The following is a 17,740-nucleotide window of genomic DNA, read 5'->3' as shown; positions in this document are numbered from 1 at the left end:
GAATGCTGAACTCCTAACTAATGCAGTCAATATTAATTCCTGCAACAGTGACAGCCAAAACAGTACTAGTTGGCTGTAGTCAGTCCTTCATTTTGGCAGAGGGGTGTCTTGATAAGGTGTACTTGCACCTCAGTAAGGGGGTCAGGATCAGGGAGGGACAGTTCAGCAAGGGACAGTTCCTCTGCTCAAGCCACCTACTGTAAAAGCAAGAGATGCTCATTTCAGTCACCTTTTCTCAGTGAATGGTTGTTCAAGGAAAGTTTTTGTTTCTTGTTTGAAGTACAGCAAGCCTCTTGTTTTAATCTGATATTACAGCTAATTTTACTGCTTCTTTCCATTTTGCTATTGCCATGTGTACAGTTACAGTTTCTTACCCTACACAATGAACTGAGAAAATTTCTGGGACAGCAAGTTGCAGGCTATTTTATGCACATTATAGATTCATGAGAGCAAAGAAGTGTTTGTCTTTTGAAGCAAAATAACATACCTGCAAAATCTGAGTCATTTATCATTGTATATTTTAAGCAGCCTCTGGCACACTACTGTCCTCTGATGGGCTGTTATTACTTCCTGTAATTTGCCCCTTATTGATGAGCTTAATGCATAATAAAACTGGTAAGTGGAGTGTAGATAGAGATAGGGGTCTAACGCTGATTTGTCAGTGTACTAGTGTCTTGCTCCTTCTCCTACACTGGGGGATACTAGTGGCTAAATGATAACATCCTCATCAAGACAGGCAGCAGTTCCCCTTGGGCATGTGGCCTTGCCTTACAAAATTACTTGAGTTCCGAGTCAGGAGCTTCTATCTTGTATTCTTTAAAAAAGTGTGGTTTATTTCCCCATAGCTTTGGCCTCTTCCCACAATGCAAAATGAAATGAAGGAGCATTTATTTTGCTAGTGAAATATTTATCTCACAAAGCAATTAAGTTTTACAAAAGAGTCTTTTTCCCGATGAATACAACAAACATTACCATATAAAAACTAAAACTAAACCTGGAACATTTTCAACGTTTTTTAGTTTATTTTAAGTTGACAACTTGATTTCAACAGCTGTTTGAATTTTTTTTTTTGATAGACAGAGAAATGTTTTGTAATGTCTGCATAAAACACCTACACTTCCTGGAAAATCTAGTTCTACTCTTTCATCCACTTCTCTTTAAAATGCTTTAACCTCAACATCTATTTGGCTTAGTAAAATAAATTGTTTATTATTTTAGTGGTAATAGTCTGTGGTTTCCATTCTCAAAGTCAAGTATCATCTCTGGGTGTGTTTTTGTATGTACAAATGGAAGTGTGTATATGAAAACAGAAGGTCTGTAATACAGTATCTTCTGAATTCAGCAGATCGTTTCTGTTTTCATAAGTGCTGATTTTATTCATGTCTTTTGCACAATCTGCCGTACTCCTAGTGTCAGTCCAGTCAGATCTTAATAAAACCTCTTGGGTATTACAACACCACAGAATCACAGGGGCTAGGGACCTCTGGAGATCATTGAGACCAAACCTCCTGCCAGAGCAGGTTCACGTAGTGCAGCTTGCACAGGTTACATTCAGGTGGGTTTTGAATGACTCCAGAAATGGAGACTCCATCACCTCTCTGGGCAGCTTGTTCCAGTGCTCTATCACCCTCAAAGTAAAAAAGTTCCTCCTCATGTTTAGATGGAACTTCCTCTGTTCAAGTCTGTGCCCATTACCTCTTGCCCTGTTACTGGGCACCACTGGAAAAATATTGTCCCCATCCTCCTGACACCTACTCTTGAAGTATTTATAAGCATTGATATGATCTCCAATCAGTCTTCTCTCCTCTAGGCTAAAAAGCCCCACATCCCTCATCTTTTCTTCATAAGAGAGATGTTCCAGTCCTCTAATCATCTTTGCAGCCCTTTGCTGTACCCTCTCAAGGAGTTCCTTGTCCTTCTGGACAGAGTACTTTAGATGCATGGCAAAGCACAGGGGGAGGATAACCCCAAAATCATCACCATGGCTAAGTGCAGGGGGAGGACAACCCCAAAATCACGAGTTTAAATTAAAATCGTGGTATAATATTGAAAACATTTAGCATTCTCTTGACACACTGTCTCTTACTATGATTATGTTCTTGATATTTTGTGGATTTTTATGAACTCTCAAGGGCTAGAAAATTTCAAATAATTGCGTTATTTCAAATTATAGGATTTAATATAATCCAGAAAAATAAAAACTGTCATCACCAAAATAGCTACTTGGCAGTTACCTTTCATTTGTTTTATTTTCAGGAATGGCAAAACCTTTTGCAGCATCAAGGAGGCAGTGAAATTGAAAAGTTATGAACAGAAGAAAGGGGAAAATGTGTATAAGCTTTTCACTAATAACAAACTGAAGGAGGCATCAACCAACCAAGCTCATAGGTTTCTTTAGCTGTTAAACCTGATTGTCTCTTGAAATAAAGAAATGTATTAAATGAGACTATCACAAATTGGCTTAGCTCAAATTACATACAAAATAATGAATTTGTTTTTCCTAATCCTCTCCCAAATCATATGTACCCACTTACTCAGTACAGAAATACAGTAGGAGAATATAGTTTTTTGTGAGGTGCACTCATTAAATCCAAAAAGAACTAAGCCTTTACAGTTCTTTGCTGTATGATGTTTGCCAGTTTTCAGTGAATTCCATAAATCAGTCACGTAATTGTCAATGGTTAGCTTCTCAGGAAGTTATATACTGTGGGCAAGACTTGTTATACCCTACTGACAAAGATTTTTAAGTTTAAGAAGTACAGCTTATAGATAAATGGAAATATTTTGAAAATGTAAGGTCTTTCTATTCCACTTTTCTCTGTAAGTCATTTCCCATATGTATTCCCTGTGTATTATCATACTTCTAAGCCATTTATTTTGTATTTACACTGACTTCCATCTCCACTTTTTAATCGTTACTTATGCACCATATTTATGCAAGGAGAGCATAAAGAATAACTATAAGAAAAGCTGCATGTGATAACAAGTTTGTAATCACCACAAAACTCTTATCCTTACTAGCAAACATCCATCAGAACAGCTGCTGTTATTTGCCGGTTCCTAACAACTCCTATCTCCTGGAGCCTGGGGCAATCCATCTCCAAACAGGTGTCAGCTCATCTCTGTGGCTTTGCTTTCCCTGATTGTCTTTAACCTTAAGCAGAAAGACTCACGCCTCTCACAGTGCCAGCATACTCTGCATGCACATAAGTTTGTATTGTCATCTTAGGCTGTGGCCTAGACTCACCATCCTCATCTCCTCTAACATTTCATACTGCCATCATATTGTCACACACTTTTCTAATGGTATGAAGTGAGTGAGATAACTGGTTTTTTTTTTAACGTACAGGGTGGATTGGGGCAGGTTGGCTTGAAATGAGCCCCCCCACTTCAGAAGAATGACTCTGACTTCTTGCTCCATGGCAAACTCCAAGTCTCCTTGCACAGCAGAGAAGACAACTCAGTACAGAGAGCCCTGAGCACCCCTGGAGAACAGCTGAGACCCCACAGTCCCCAGAATAAACCACTCCCTTGTCAACCTCTCCTCATCCTCTGTGGGGCCCTGGTACATGCAAAAATGAACGAATAAACAAAGAGGGCAAGTAGCATTTGCTTGTGATAAGATGTGGGTTTATGGAGAACACAGGTGTTTTTGACAAGACCTGTGGAGCTAAGAGTTTATACTAGAGTAAAATGTAGCAGTGGCAGTTTCATATGGAGTTACGCCCAGGTGAAAGATGCACGTTTCTTTCCTGCTTAACTCTTGTACTACTTTAAAAAAAGCTTTTGCAAACAAAAAATAGTAAAATTAATGAAAACCCCTTAAAACTAACTATATGTTTCTGTGCCATATCTTCTCATCCTTGCCTGACAAGGCAGAGGCTTTAAACGGGAACAGAGATGACTTTTCAAATTACGCTTAGATAAGAAAAAGAAGTGTACCTGTATGAATCACTTATCTTAGATAAACCAATGTGAAAAGTTAAGAGCTTTCCCCTCAGAGAAGATAATTATGTCTGCTAATACAGTAGTATGTCGAGGCTCAGATTGAACCTCTTCTTAGGATCAACCTCAGCATTGCCACCACAGACCTGCAAGATGGCCCAGGCCATGTCCTATTGTTAGGAACATGAACTGAAGCCAAAGATCAATCAAAGAGCAAAAACTTATGTTCAGCGATAGGGACTTTTCCCACCTGTGTTACCCAGTGTCAAGAGTACCGAGAACACTCAAGGGTTATCAAACCAAGCAAGAGCTGTGCACTTTACTGTGGCACTGGTGGAATGTGGCTGTGGTTATGAGTTGTATGTCAGGTGGAATTGCCCGGTATGTCCCGCAGGCTGAGTAGAGCGGAATGGACGCTGCCTTTTGGTGTGGCAGCATCATCAGTCCCTTGTCACATCACAGTCCCCCGCCTTCTGGCCGGCAGCTTTCACCGGAGGAAGGCTGAAGGAGGCTGGAGCCCAACCCGTCCTTGCCTCGGGCGGCAGCCCAGCAGGACGGTGCAGGCGGGCCAAACCGAGCCGTACCGTACCGGGGAGGAGCACGGCAGCGCTCCTAGCAGCACCCAGAGCCCGGCTGTCGGGATGCGGCCGCAGAGGGGAGGAGAGCGAGAGCGGCGGCGCCTTCCCCTCGGAGAAGAGCGAAGTTAAATAGCCAGCACGACTCCACCGCTTTCCTCCGCCCTCCTGGCTCCGAGCCTTCCGCGAGCTCCCCGACGTCCCGCACCCTGCCCGTCCCGCCCGGGCGGCAGGGCATAGTGCGGAGCGGTGAGAGTCTACCCCGTGGAGCCGGGACTCCGGCGCTGCCGGTAAGGGCGGGCGTTTGGGAGTCTTGGTGCCTCGAGGCGCCGCGTCCCGCCGAGCCGCCCGTCTGAGAGGACTACGGCAGCTGCATGGGAGGAGATGAGCGTGGCAGGGAAACAGTCTCCTCCAGCACTGCTCGAGCGCCCCGGCAGCCTCCTCGTCCCCACCTGGGCAAGTACCTGCTTTCCTCCCAGCCTGTCCCAGTATCAACTCCTGCGGCGGCGGGGCGGGGAATGGAAGGCGCCCGCCGGCGGCGGTGGCCGCAGGGCAGGAGGGAGGTGTCGGCATAAGGGGTGCCGGAAGCGAGAAGCGGAGTGGTGCAGGCCGGGCTGCCGTGGCATAGGGTAGCGGCAGGAGGACCCTGCAAGCAGGGGTTCGGACTGGCAGCCCCGCACGACTCCGGCGCGCGGACGAGGCGTTAACTGCCTGGACTCCGCGCGGCTTCCTGAGGCGAGGCGCCCGCGTTCCCTCGCTCCGGTACCGGCTGCGGGGGTGAGGGACCGGGCGGGCACCGGCGGTCCGAGAGCGCTCGGGTGGGATTTATCCTCCATGCTTTGGGGCTTGTACCTGCTGCGATCGCGATTTTCAACACACCATGGCAGGTTGCAGTGTGAGGGTCGAGTTCACCGGCGGACAGCCTGGAATGTCTTGGTTTGTAACCCAGAGGCAAGCCTCTGCTGACCGATAAAACAAATAAACACCACCACCACCAACAAAAACAGACACTTTAAAATACAAGCCTGTAAGGGAGTTGGAAAATAACTTGCTACTTCATGGCGGCGTAGTTGGAAAATCATCTATGAATGATGCCCTCTGACGGCAGTTCTCGGCTGTCCTTGGTTTGTATGAAGTGTGGTAGATATGCCCTGTATACCTTTAAAAAATCCTCTGTGGTTTCATGTGCCTCTCTTGTTGGCATGTAAAGTTATTTATCGCCGTGTTTGTCAGTCAGTATCTAAAAAGTTAGTCATTGAGTTTATTATAAAATAGTTGAGCAGTGATAAACAGCCCTTTTAATTTCTCCCCCCACCGTCTTCCAAGCTATTTCTGTGACCACAGCCTTGCAGTTTTTAAAGCAAAGGACCGTTATCTTCTTCATGTTTTATCCAGAGTGTTGTTTAGAAGGTGTCTCCTTTCAGCTGCACGAAGGATGGCTCAAAGACCTGTTCCCCCTCACACCCCTCACAGCCTCTGTAATCATAGAATAAATATTTGAAGGATGCAAGTGTAGGAGCAAAGGTTAGAGGCTACTTGAAATCATATGCATATACAACACCTGCATATAAATGGGGAAACAAACTGTTGTCCTTGTTGGGTTTTCCACTATATACACTGTAGATTTTCATCTCTCTTTTGAAGAGATGCAAACACTAAAATTGTGGGGTTTTAGAACTTCTGTAATTTAAAAGGAAGTAATTGAATGAAACCTACTTTAGAATCCTCTGTGTTTTAAAGCTGTCCCATGGCTCTTAATTTTTAAAGACCTGTTCCCGAACTGCAAAAATTATCTGTGCAGCAGTTACCTAAAATGTTAACAGCTGAGTAGGTTGTATGGCAGTTCAGAATATTTCATTGTTAAAGGTGAGGGATAATCACTATCATTAGGTGAAATTTATGACTGGTATTCTTGTAGTTATGTTAAATGTATATGTTTAAGGCCAATAAAACGTGCTGTTTCTGCAGATAAGCATGGGACTTCTGCCTGGGGCTGAACTAAATATGGAATGAATGGTGAACTGACCTTTTGCACGAGAGTAGTAGGAACTAAAAGCTTGTGACCAGATAGCACTTCTTCCCATGTAGGGTCCAAGTACTTAAAGATTTGGCAAGCTGTTTTCAATAAACATGGAGCAGCTTAGCCTCGCTTTCCAGAGCATTTTAAATAGAGGTGTACAACTGAAAGAATGCATCTACATATAAATCTGTATAGACTTTCAACTGAACAGGGACATCTTACGGTAGATGTTTATTTAGGTGAGTTCATAACTGCCTGGCTCTCCAGATATGCCATGTACTCATCCTCTGAGAACTATGCTTAAAATGTCTTAAAAAATAAGTTCATCTTTTGTAATTAAGAGTGTGATAAATGCTTGACTTGCATCTTCTTAAGTTATTTAATAGTATTGGAATCTAGGTCTGTTTCCCTTGCTCAAAGAAAAATGTCTACCTTCACACCAGTGTACTGAATGTGTGCATATTTTTCTCAAAAGTAAGATATAACACAGGTGACCATATAACTACTAAATATTGCAGTCTGACTCTATATGGGATTGGGATAGCTAAGCAGTCTTAATACTAAAAGGTGCATTTATTTTATTTCTCTTCAGGAGGATGATAGTGAAGTACTACACCCTGTAAAATAATTCAACATACTTTTAAGTTAAAGGCAGCAAGCTAGATTTGAAATACAGTATAATGTATTTTTGTGTGCTTGTATGTTTCACAATAACAAGCTCTTTTAAGAAGGTTTCTGGCAATGTGTCTATACACGTCTTGAAGTGTGGTTGTTTATCCTCTGTTCTATAGAACTGTGTTTTAAGTTTCATTTGGACTTTGTTGCTAATATTTTGCCAGTCTTTTCTTAGCATAATTTCTGGTGCTTGCTTCATTCAGGATCAGACACAGGTCTTTACTGAGCTAATTTCAGAAAACAGTGTATGCTTCCTCTATCTGTAGTGAACTTTTTGATTTCTCATATGATTCTTCCCCTCTTTGCACCTTGGAAATACTCAAGAGGTCAAATCCCTTAGGAATTTATCACTATGCCAGAGTACCTGTGCCATACACTTTATGCGGATTTTCTGGTCTCATTGGTCTACTATGCATTAGATTTTGTGGTTTTCATTAAGTTTGTAGAAGCATGAAAAGGAATGAGAGCCTTGCAGACCTAACAGAAAAAAGATCATGTGGAACTTTTTTTGGCTAGTGCTCTTTTCTTGGAGTTACCCAAATTATACAAATTATGTACTCACTTAGAAGAGGAGATGCAGCATGTGCAGATTTTCTGTTCCTTTCCTTCTCTTTGTTTCACCATGTCTATGTAATTTAGATACTTGGGCAGAGTTCATAATGTAAATATCTACCTTTTAAAAAATTTTGTTTATTTTTGTGGAAAGCAAGTCCTCTGGCATGATGTTTTGTTTCGTGTTTTTTGTTTTGGTTTTTTTGTGTGTGGTTTTGTTTGGGTGGGTGGGTTGGTTGGTTGGTTGGGTTTTTTTTCAGAATTTGTCACCCTTCAACACAGACGCTTCCTGAAAGTGAGCACTAGGTGGCGTATTACCATAAACTTCCGTGTCTTGCCTTTTCCTGTCTTATCTTTTCAGGGTCAACCTTGCCGTTTTCCTAAAAGAGATGACCACCACTAATATTCCATGCCAGTATTTTGGTCGGGTTGGACTATATTCAGTCATACTGTATGTGACTGGAAGAAGCTTTAATTTTCCTATGTTTTATATTAAAAATTCCATCAGCACTCAGAATTCAAGATTTTTTTTTCCCAAGATCTTTCTTGGATAGGGTATACTATTAATTGAAGCTTTTCTTCCCACACCCTCATTTTCTATTGAAATTCCTTGCTGAGCAACAGCTGATTTCATACAACTTTTGTTGTGAACTGAACGGAATTTGTCTTTTGGTTTGGGGATAGAAAACACAAGAAAAAAGAAAAGACGGTGAAGCTTCATGGTAGGGAGAGAGTGTCTGTGTATTCTGCTATGCAAAAGTTAATAATCACTTTCCAGTGCAAATTTTGTTGACTTCCCACTAATTTGGGAAGATGAATTTTTGTTTAATTGATTTTGTTGGGGTTTGTTTTGTTGTTTTTTTTTTTTTTTCCCCTAAAAAAATCCAAAAGTTGATAGTTTGGAGATCCTATTAAAAAGATTTACTAAACACTTACTAAATATTGGAGTATGCAAATGTTTCAAATTTCTTCTCTTGGCTTCCCTACCATCATGGTCCAAATCCAAGCCTTGTTTACCTGCATGTATCTCCATGAGAACAGTTAACAAATTCATAAAATACATATTCAAGCTTATGACTTTAATATCTTAATGGAAATAAGACTTGTGCCTACCTGCTGCTCTGAAAAGCAATGTCTGAGCTCAGAGAAAGAACAGCATTGGCATTCTTCTTACAGCTCAGATATGTGTTTTGTATTGTAAACAATTTTTTTCCCTCTAATGTTTTAAACATTCTATGAGGTGAATATAAATAGAATCACTCTCTCTAGGGAGTGTGGAGACTGTCAAGAATAGAAATCATAGCACAGCTCAGCAGAAGGAGCAGGGCATGACCATGTTCCTACAATACTTGACATCTGATATTGCTTGTCAGTGTCATCACAATAACAGAGACAGTAAATACAAATCACTCATTCAGATTGAAAGAGACCTTGGGTAGTCCATGAGTATAAGCTTCTCCTGAAAGGAGTGACTGTGTTGAATTTAGACTGAGTTGCTCATGTCTTTTCCAACTGCATGTTTATATTCTCCATGGGTGGAAACTGTTCAGCTTAGCTGGACAACCTCTTCCCTGATAGGTTCTTTTCATTGTGAAGCTGGGGGCTTCGGTTAGCTCCTCCCAAAAGCCACTTCTTTAGGTTCAAGCAAGCCCACCTTACTCAGCCTCTCCTCACAGGGGATGTACTCCAGCCCCCTGACTATTTTGGTGGACATAAATTGGACTTGTGCCCGTTCAGCAATGTATTTCTTGTGTTGTGGGTCCCAAAAACTGGATATGGTCTAATGAGTGCGAAGTAAAGGGAAATGATTACATAGATTGTCCCTTCTGTTGCTGATGCCATTACCCGTCGTGGTTGTCAGCATGCACTGATGTCTCTGTACAGTACTCTGTCCACCAGGACAGAAGGATCCTTAGTCCTTTTCAGTATTACGCTCTTCCCTGCTCTACTCCCCTCCACTCCAATGTCTCAGAGTAATCCTAAGCAATGGAAGTTTTTAAAAAGCAGATGCCTAGTGAAAATGCCTCTTTTTTTCCTCTGCTAGTTAAGAATGAATGCATCACTCGAGGGGAATTTAGAAGATTATTGTACTTGGAGTTTTTGTCTGCTGTTTGATGTAAATTTTTTTATTCTCCATCAAGAGCGGGGAAAAGGCTGATGCTGATTTTCATCTAAAGTTAAGATTCATTTGCTATAAAAACTGTGTGTTAAAGTAAAGTACTTGGAACAAGTTAGGGAATTTGTTCATCCTTCATAATCCCAATGAAGCAGGCAGTTAAAGCCAACAGAGGCTCAAGATTGTGTTTCACTCCAGACACCTTTTGTAACACTCATTTTAAATACAGATATGATCTTTTTGTGTGTGTGTGTCTGTTTTCTTTGAAAAAAGCAGGCTGATTCTACTGGTTTGAACTCCTCTGTACATGCTTGTCTGAACTTTCTGTCTGAAGAACAGTGTGACTCCAGTGAAAGCTGTCATGATAGAAGCCTTCTGCCACTCTTTATGTATATCAGCAGGCAGATTTCTGTAATGAGATTTATAAACTCTCTAAAGGATATAACCTTGAAGAGTTAAGAAGCCTTTAGTACAATCTAATCAATATAATCTCATTTATCATCTGCTTGTGAAGTTTAGGTTGTAGTAGGGACAAATCTGCATTTGTAGTATTTAGAGAAGTTCTGGGCAGGAAAATCAATGCAAAAACTTGCTGCCCCAGCTCTCTCAGCCTCTCCTCTCAGATAGATGTTCCAGGCCCCTAATCATCCTAGTGGCTCTGTGCTGGACTCTCTTCAGTAGTTCCTTGTCCTTGAACTATGCAGCCCAGAACCACATGCAGTATTCCAGATGAGCACTAAATGACATGGGAGATAGCCATGAATATTTGTTTCCTCTCTAGAAGCTTTTTCCTCTAAGTGTATGTAAAACTTGAATTTATTGGGGGAAAGCATCAGAAGAATTGATCTCATGTTGGATATCAAGAGGCCCCGTGCATTTTTGAAATCTGCTTATCACAAGCATGTATTGCTATCTTACCCTCCAGCAAATCCCTTCAATCAACAAGGAAAAAAAAATTTCATTTGTTTCACTGGCTGCAGCTAAGACATAGCTACTGCAAGGAAATTTGTAGTCAAATCTTTCTGTACAAGTCCTGTCTGACTGTATTAACTCATGTTTTTAGGAAGGCTTAAAGAATTACTCATAGGTGGTATTGTGTTACCTAAATGCCAGATTCTTCTATGCTATTAAAATATCCTACTCTCTTCCAGCAGGCACTACAATCTAGTATCACAGGGTCACACAGGATGCTAGGGGTTGGAAGGGACCTACAAAGGATCTCATTGGCCTTCTTGGCCACAAGGGCACATTGTTGACCCATGGATAACTTGTTAACCACCAGGACTCCCAGGTTTTTCTCCACAGGGCTGCTCTCCAGCAGATCACCTCCCAACCTGTACTGGTACAGTTCATTATTCCTTCCCAGATGCAGGACTCTGCACTTATCCTTGTTGAACCTCATTATGTTCCTCTCTGCCCAGGCTTTCCAGTCTGTCCAGGTCTTACTGAATGGCTGCACAGACTTCAGGTGTACCAGCCAAGCCTCCCAGTTTGGTATCATCAGCAAACTTGCTGAGCAGACACTCTGTCCCCTCATCAATGTCATTGATGAAGATTTTATATCATGTATCTTCTCCTTTCTTTTTTGAATGTGTCCTGCTATCTTACGCAGCATTTTTGTACAAGTAGCATTTGGGTGTTCTCCTGCCACCCTTCACTCTCCTTGATGGAATGGCAACCTAAAGACATACAGTTATTTGTGCTGTGTGCTCATTTTCAGAATACCACTGAAGCATAAGGTAGCATATGTTGCCAGTTCAGTCTGGCAGTCTTGTTTTGTGATGTTATTTCTTTTTATAAAATCTTTTCCTTTTCTAGTTCTGAATTGTCAGTGTAGTTAGATTCATCAACAGTGTTTTATGCAACTATTTATTGTACTTTTCATTTAAAAGATGAATTAATTACTAAGGCATCTGGTGCATCATATGGTGCATATGCTAGATGCACTAAACAGAATAATCTTTTTTAAATAATAAGGAAAAAAAAAGACATTACATGAAAGGATTAACCTTTTTAGAGTACTTTGAAGAGTAACTTACTGTACTAAAATGTCCAAGTCTCTCATTCAGGATTTTCTGATCATTAAAGGAATCTTTGATTCTACTGGAACAAATGTTTATACCTGTATGTGTCCATACTTAGAATCATAGCATGTCAATAGCTTTTAGTTAGAAGAACTTTCAAGTCCAACTGACTGTACTAAGCCTGGTGCTAAACCATGGCCCTCAGCACCACATCTGTGCGTCTTCAAAACACCTCCATGGATGGGGATTCAACCACCTCCCTGGGGTGCAGTGTTTGAGAACCCTTTCAGTGAAGATGTTCCTTCTAACATCCAATCTAAATCTCCTCCTGTGCAACTTGAGGCCATTTCCTCTTGTCCTATCAGTTGTTACTAGGGAGAAGAGACCAATACCCACCTCAGTCCAAATTCCTTTCAAGTAGTTGTAGAGAGTGAAAGTGAGAAGGTCCCCCCCTCAGCCTCCTTTTGTCTGGACTAAACAACTCCGGTTCCCTGCGCTGTTCCTCAGAAGATCTGTTCTCAGTTTAGTTTAATTTTTATGTGTTCAAAATAGGCAGGAAAAAAAGACAACATATTCTGACAAAAACTTCATTATACTTGGACTAGTTATGTAATACATGTTCCAAAGGATAATGATAGAATAATTTGTGGATAGTACCATTTACAATTCATAAGTAAAGAAATTTTAATTCTTGCTGTCTATAAAAATATATCCCCCAAGGTTATCAAACATTAAAAGAAGACCTCAGTCTTCAGATAATCTATATGTAATAGATAATACTTCAACTCACATTCAACTGGACAGAAGCCTTCCATTTCCTTGGTCTACTTCATACTCCTTTTACAGTAGAAAATTGTTGAAATCTACTGCAGCCAAAATTACCAACTGAGCCAGTTTAAGGAAAGCAGTCTGCTTTAACCACATCTAGCTTAGGAATATGTGGGTACTCATAAAGGTATGTGGTCCAGGAAATAAGTCTGAAGTCTGAATTGTCAAAATGCTGCCACAGCAACCTACTGGTGAGAATTAATGAACTGAAATTGTTTAGCTTTGATTTGCATACACAGCTCCAAAGAGCTTCTTGTTTATGACAGTCAGACAAAATAAACTGTATTTTGGAAGAATGTTTCCGTCTTCTACTCTTGCCTGTAATTGAACCTTTAGAGTAAGAAAACAAAAATTAGATTTGTAATTCTTACTGAGGTCAACCGTGTAACTAGTTGGAACCAACTGTGACTAATATCCTCAAAAATAGTTCTTTCACATGTCAGGAGAGAAGAGAGAATGGGTACTCCCAATCAGGAAAATACCCAAACCAACTACAATCAACAATCTGACTTGATTTGGTTTTTGTCACCTCTTCGTTTTTCATCTCATTGTGTGACTAATTGTGCTTGTGGACCCATTTACTTCTGTACTTCTCTCTTTTCTCCTCTTTCTTTACAATCTTTATCCCCCAAAAAATAGAAAAACAAAAATCAGACTTTCTCGTTAGCTGAACAGGTAGTCTTTGTATTTCACAGTTTATCTCACCAGTTGACAAAAAGTAAACAAAAATAAAGAGAGAGGAAATATTTTTGTGGGGTTTTTTAATTGTTTTTTGTTTGTTGTTTTTTGTGGGTTTTTATGGTGGTATTTTTAGGTTTGGTGGTGTTTTATTGTTTATTTGTTTTTTAAAGAACAGAAACATTATAGGGTGGTTACTAAAAGGGATGCATGTGAAAGGAGTAAGTAGGCAGACAAATGTTACCTAGACCTCAGGTGACACTGGGTTGTTTTTTCTTCTGGATTACTTGTATCTGTGTATAGTAGGGATAGTCCATGCTTAAGTCTCACTATCTCTATTTCTTCTTTTCAGCTTCCAGCAGTTTGACACTCTTTCATAAATGTCAGTGAGGTTAATTTAATGTCTATTAGCTGTAGTTTTCATAGCTAAATATAATTAAATATAGTAAACCTGCTTGAGTTGAATCTGTAATTCTCATAATTCTAGTGTAGTTTTAAGCTGACCAGGGTCAATCTAATTCTGTTCTACAAAAACATTTTAGTTCACCAATTCACAGCACAAAATGAAGACTTCTGCTTTGAAAACTTAAAAGATCCCGCCTTTGTTAGTACAATATGTGATTCTTTGTCAAGTGCCAGAAGAAAAAAAGTGCAAGGAGTGCTTCATGAATATTTTAAAGTAATTATTGTTAGAGATGTCTGCTCTAGGAGGACTACGAAAATAGTTCTACTTTTGAAAATTAGACTATGCTGCCTTACTTAGCCCAGCAGAAGAATAATAGCAGAAGATAAATAAAACTCAGACAAACACCCGGTGCCATGGCATATGACACTGAAGTGTGAGATGAACGTAATACAATTCTAGAAATTCCTATTGGATAGAGTTTATGAATGGTAATGATTAGATGTTCTGTAGAGCATCATTATTATTTTTCAGGTATTTCTTTGAAACTCAGGCAAACAGAGGCCAGCCAAGAGACTATTATCAATATAAATTGAAAAACTCTTGTCCTAGGGAGGAGAAGGGATCTTTTCAATTTAAATTAAGTAATCAAAGCATCCTCCAAAATGAAAGATGGATGGAACATTATTTAGGAAAAAGGATAGTATTTCTCTGTAACTGACTTGTCTGACTAATCTCTGCATTTATTTGTGGTGGTGATGTTTCATTAAGAGGGCTTCTGATCACTGACAGCTGCTGATTCTCTAGCTTATATTTAATTGGATATGACTTAAAAGAACAATCCAAGCAGTAGACTATTTTCTTTATGTACAGTCTGCAAGAAACACTAATTTTTTTTTAATATAATGGGAAATTGAACATTATTGCACAGAGTAAAAATGTAGATAGTCTAATTATAGATTGCAATCTATATAGTCCCTTATTAGTTTGCTTGATATTTACAGGTCAGATACCTTGTGGAACTAATTTCATGTTCTTCTGTGACATCAAGTTGCTTTCACTAATGAGCTCTGCAGATACTTTTTATGAATCCTTAGTTTCACTGGAACATAAAAAATTGTCTCAGTTTTTCAAGACTTAATAATCTTCCAGTCTCTCTACTGGTGGTCCAGGGTAACCTATGATTCAGAGGTACATCCATACCTTGAGGTTAAGGAGCTTCACTTGGATGTGGCCAAGTAACTGCTGTAAAAGTAGAATAATACTGCATTCAGATTGTACCCTTAGGTAAAATCTTAGGATAGGTTTTGGTGTCCTTTCCCTTCTGTAGGTGGGAGTTACTGGCTACCAACTCCAGGATAAAGACCATAGTATAATTCCAAGCACTAAAATGCATTTGGTCATGCTATTAAACTATTTACATTTTCCTTAGCTTAATTTTATCTTTAGCTAATTAGCAGTCTTCTAGACAATATCTAGAGTGTAACTTTGGACCATTCCTGTGGGCAGCATGATTTGAGCCAGCCGTGTGTCCAGGTGGCCAAGAAGGCCTGTATCAAAACCAGTGTGGCCAGCAGGAATAGGGAAGTGACTGTGCCCCTTTACTTGGCACTGGTGAGATCACAGCTTGAGTACTGGGTTCAGTTTTGGGTGCTGTAGTATAAGAGAGACTTTCAGGTGCTGGAGCTGGTCCAAAGAAGGGCAAAGAAGCTGGGGGGTGGGGGGGTGGGGGGGAGGGGGATGGAGAACACATCTCGAGGAATGCCTGAGGGAGCTGGGGCTGTTTGGAGAAGAGAGGAGGCTGAGGGGAGACCTTATTGCTCTTTACAACTCCCTGAAAGGAGGTTTCAGTGAGGTTGGCCTTTTCTCTCAAGTAACTAGAGAGGACAAGGAGAAATGTCCTCAAGTTGCACAACGGAAGGCTTAGGCTGGGTGTTAGGAAGAAGTTTCCTTACTAAAAAAGTGATCAGGCATTAAAACAAGCTGCACAGGGAAGTGGTGGAGTCACCATTCCTGGAGGTGTTCAAGAAATGTGTAGACATGGCACTTTGGTCTTTTCCAGCCTTTATGATTCTGTGTTTTCAGGGAAGGCCAAAGCATTTAGATTCACTGATAGAAATTGTACCAATTGGCTTCCAGAATCTCAGCTGCTTTATGTGCTAGTATAGATGCTACTGCTTAGAGTTGTCCTCTTCACTGTCCTGTTTTTGATACTAACCTGATGTGCTCAGAAATGTTTTGAAACTTGCTGACCCTTTTATTTAGGGGATTTTCCCAGCAGTTATGACAGAAAGACTGTGTTTGTTTCTTTTTCAAAGCAAACAAACATATACCCTGTGACTCTCACAACAAATCATAAAATGGTGATGGAATGAAAACATTCCATTCCAGGGAGTCTATATTTCATTTTATGATACATGCTTTACTATTTTGCCTTGGATCACTGACATGGTTTTCAAGTGAATCTCGTTATTGTCCCTATTTATTACAATGTAGTCTGTGTTGTGGTTTAGAGTGCACCAGGGGTATACCCTGTGTTGGTAAATAGCACAGTTGAATGCAAATAGATTTGTGGAGTGAAACAGAGGGACTGAACATTCCTGTGATGTGAATCTCGGGGGATTTATTTCAGATTATCTCTAAACTGATCCTGTGGTCTGAAGGCCTGTTAGTGGCTGGGCTTTCTAGATTTGCCCTAGAGCATACCTCTGGAGTGAGTGCTCCAAGACCACACAGTGCAGACCACAGCATGAGAAGTGGGAATGACTGAAGGAGATTTGCTTCCAAAATATACTGCTAGTGTGAACTAAAATATTGATACAGTTGTGTGCTCAGTGTCATTCAGATGTAACTAATCTGAAAGGGTTTTCACAGATGCACCTGATCAATTGCAGCCACTAACGAGGGTTCAGACCAGGAGACCATCCTACAGCAAGTCCGAAATAAAAGCTCCCCAAAATGCCTGCAGAAGGAGTGCTGCATCCTTCACAGAAGCAGTTCTACGTCTCTTGTAATGCATTACCAGTCTCTCTGGATATAGACTCAGTAAATTTGATTCTATGTTTTTATATTCCAAATTCACAGATTAAAAGATGCAGACTTATCTGCACTCCCTCTCTCTCTAGCAGTGTGCAAATGAGGAGAGTACCTGTCTTTTCCTTGCCTTCCCCCCCTAAACCCACATTTCCTTAGGATATTTAGGCTCTAGTGTAACACGTAGCACTGTGGATTGGGTTGAAAGAATAAATGTTGCAGCTCTTTTTCCTTACTACTGAGCAATATTCTTGCATTTGAGAAGGTTTGTGATTTGCAGTATTATTCTCAATTATGCTATGGGAACTAAGATGGAAAACATTCCTCAATTTGAAAATGCCCTGAATTACACAAACTGAGGAACTCTGTTCAGGAAAGAACTTCTCTGCTGCTTGTTTTGTTCTTTGTGACCTGCAGAGTGCTCATCATGCCTTGGTTCTTTTAAGAATTGAGGCAGAACAGTTTAGTGTAGAATATTCCAGGCAGTAATCTTTGAATCATGCCAAACACTCTCTATTTTTCTGTCAGGGGAAATTCTTCTTACTATTAATTCCTCAGAAAATGTTAAGAAATAAACTGAAGATTGGGGTGAGATTAGAGGTAAAAAATATCATTTGAAAATAAGATTTCAGGCACTTTAGTCTGGCTTAAAACATCCTTCAACAAGAGATAACACCCATAACCTAGTAGTAATGTAAGGCTTTTTCTGCCTATGAAAAGCAATACAGAAATGTGACTGCAGTTCCCAGAGCTCTAACAACTTAACTCCCAGTTATTCTCCATTCCTGTTTGAGGTTGCCAGGTCTTGCTAGTATCTTGACTGTTGGTTTGGCAACAATTTGAAATACAGTGATAGTGAAGAAGAATAAACATATGACATGAAATTTTTCT

At 40.4% G+C, this 17,740-nt stretch overlaps 1 protein-coding gene across 1 annotated transcript in view; it reads left to right on the top strand.

Annotated features, from left to right (window-relative positions):
* Positions 1–4,904: 4,904 nt before the first annotated feature.
* Positions 4,905–17,740, top strand: part of SNTG2 (syntrophin gamma 2) — a 180,557-nt gene continuing 167,721 nt past the window's right edge. Inside the window, exon 1 of the mRNA XM_054383622.1 lies at positions 4,905–4,976. Coding sequence (XP_054239597.1) covers positions 4,905–4,976 — 72 coding nt within the window. The remainder of the gene's footprint in view (positions 4,977–17,740) is intronic.

Source organism: Indicator indicator, chromosome 9 (assembly GCF_027791375.1).
Source record: "Indicator indicator isolate 239-I01 chromosome 9, UM_Iind_1.1, whole genome shotgun sequence".
Taxonomy (NCBI): domain Eukaryota; kingdom Metazoa; phylum Chordata; class Aves; order Piciformes; family Indicatoridae; genus Indicator; species Indicator indicator.
The sequence above is the reverse complement of the archived record's forward strand: the minus strand, read 5'-3'. Positions and strand labels throughout refer to the sequence as shown.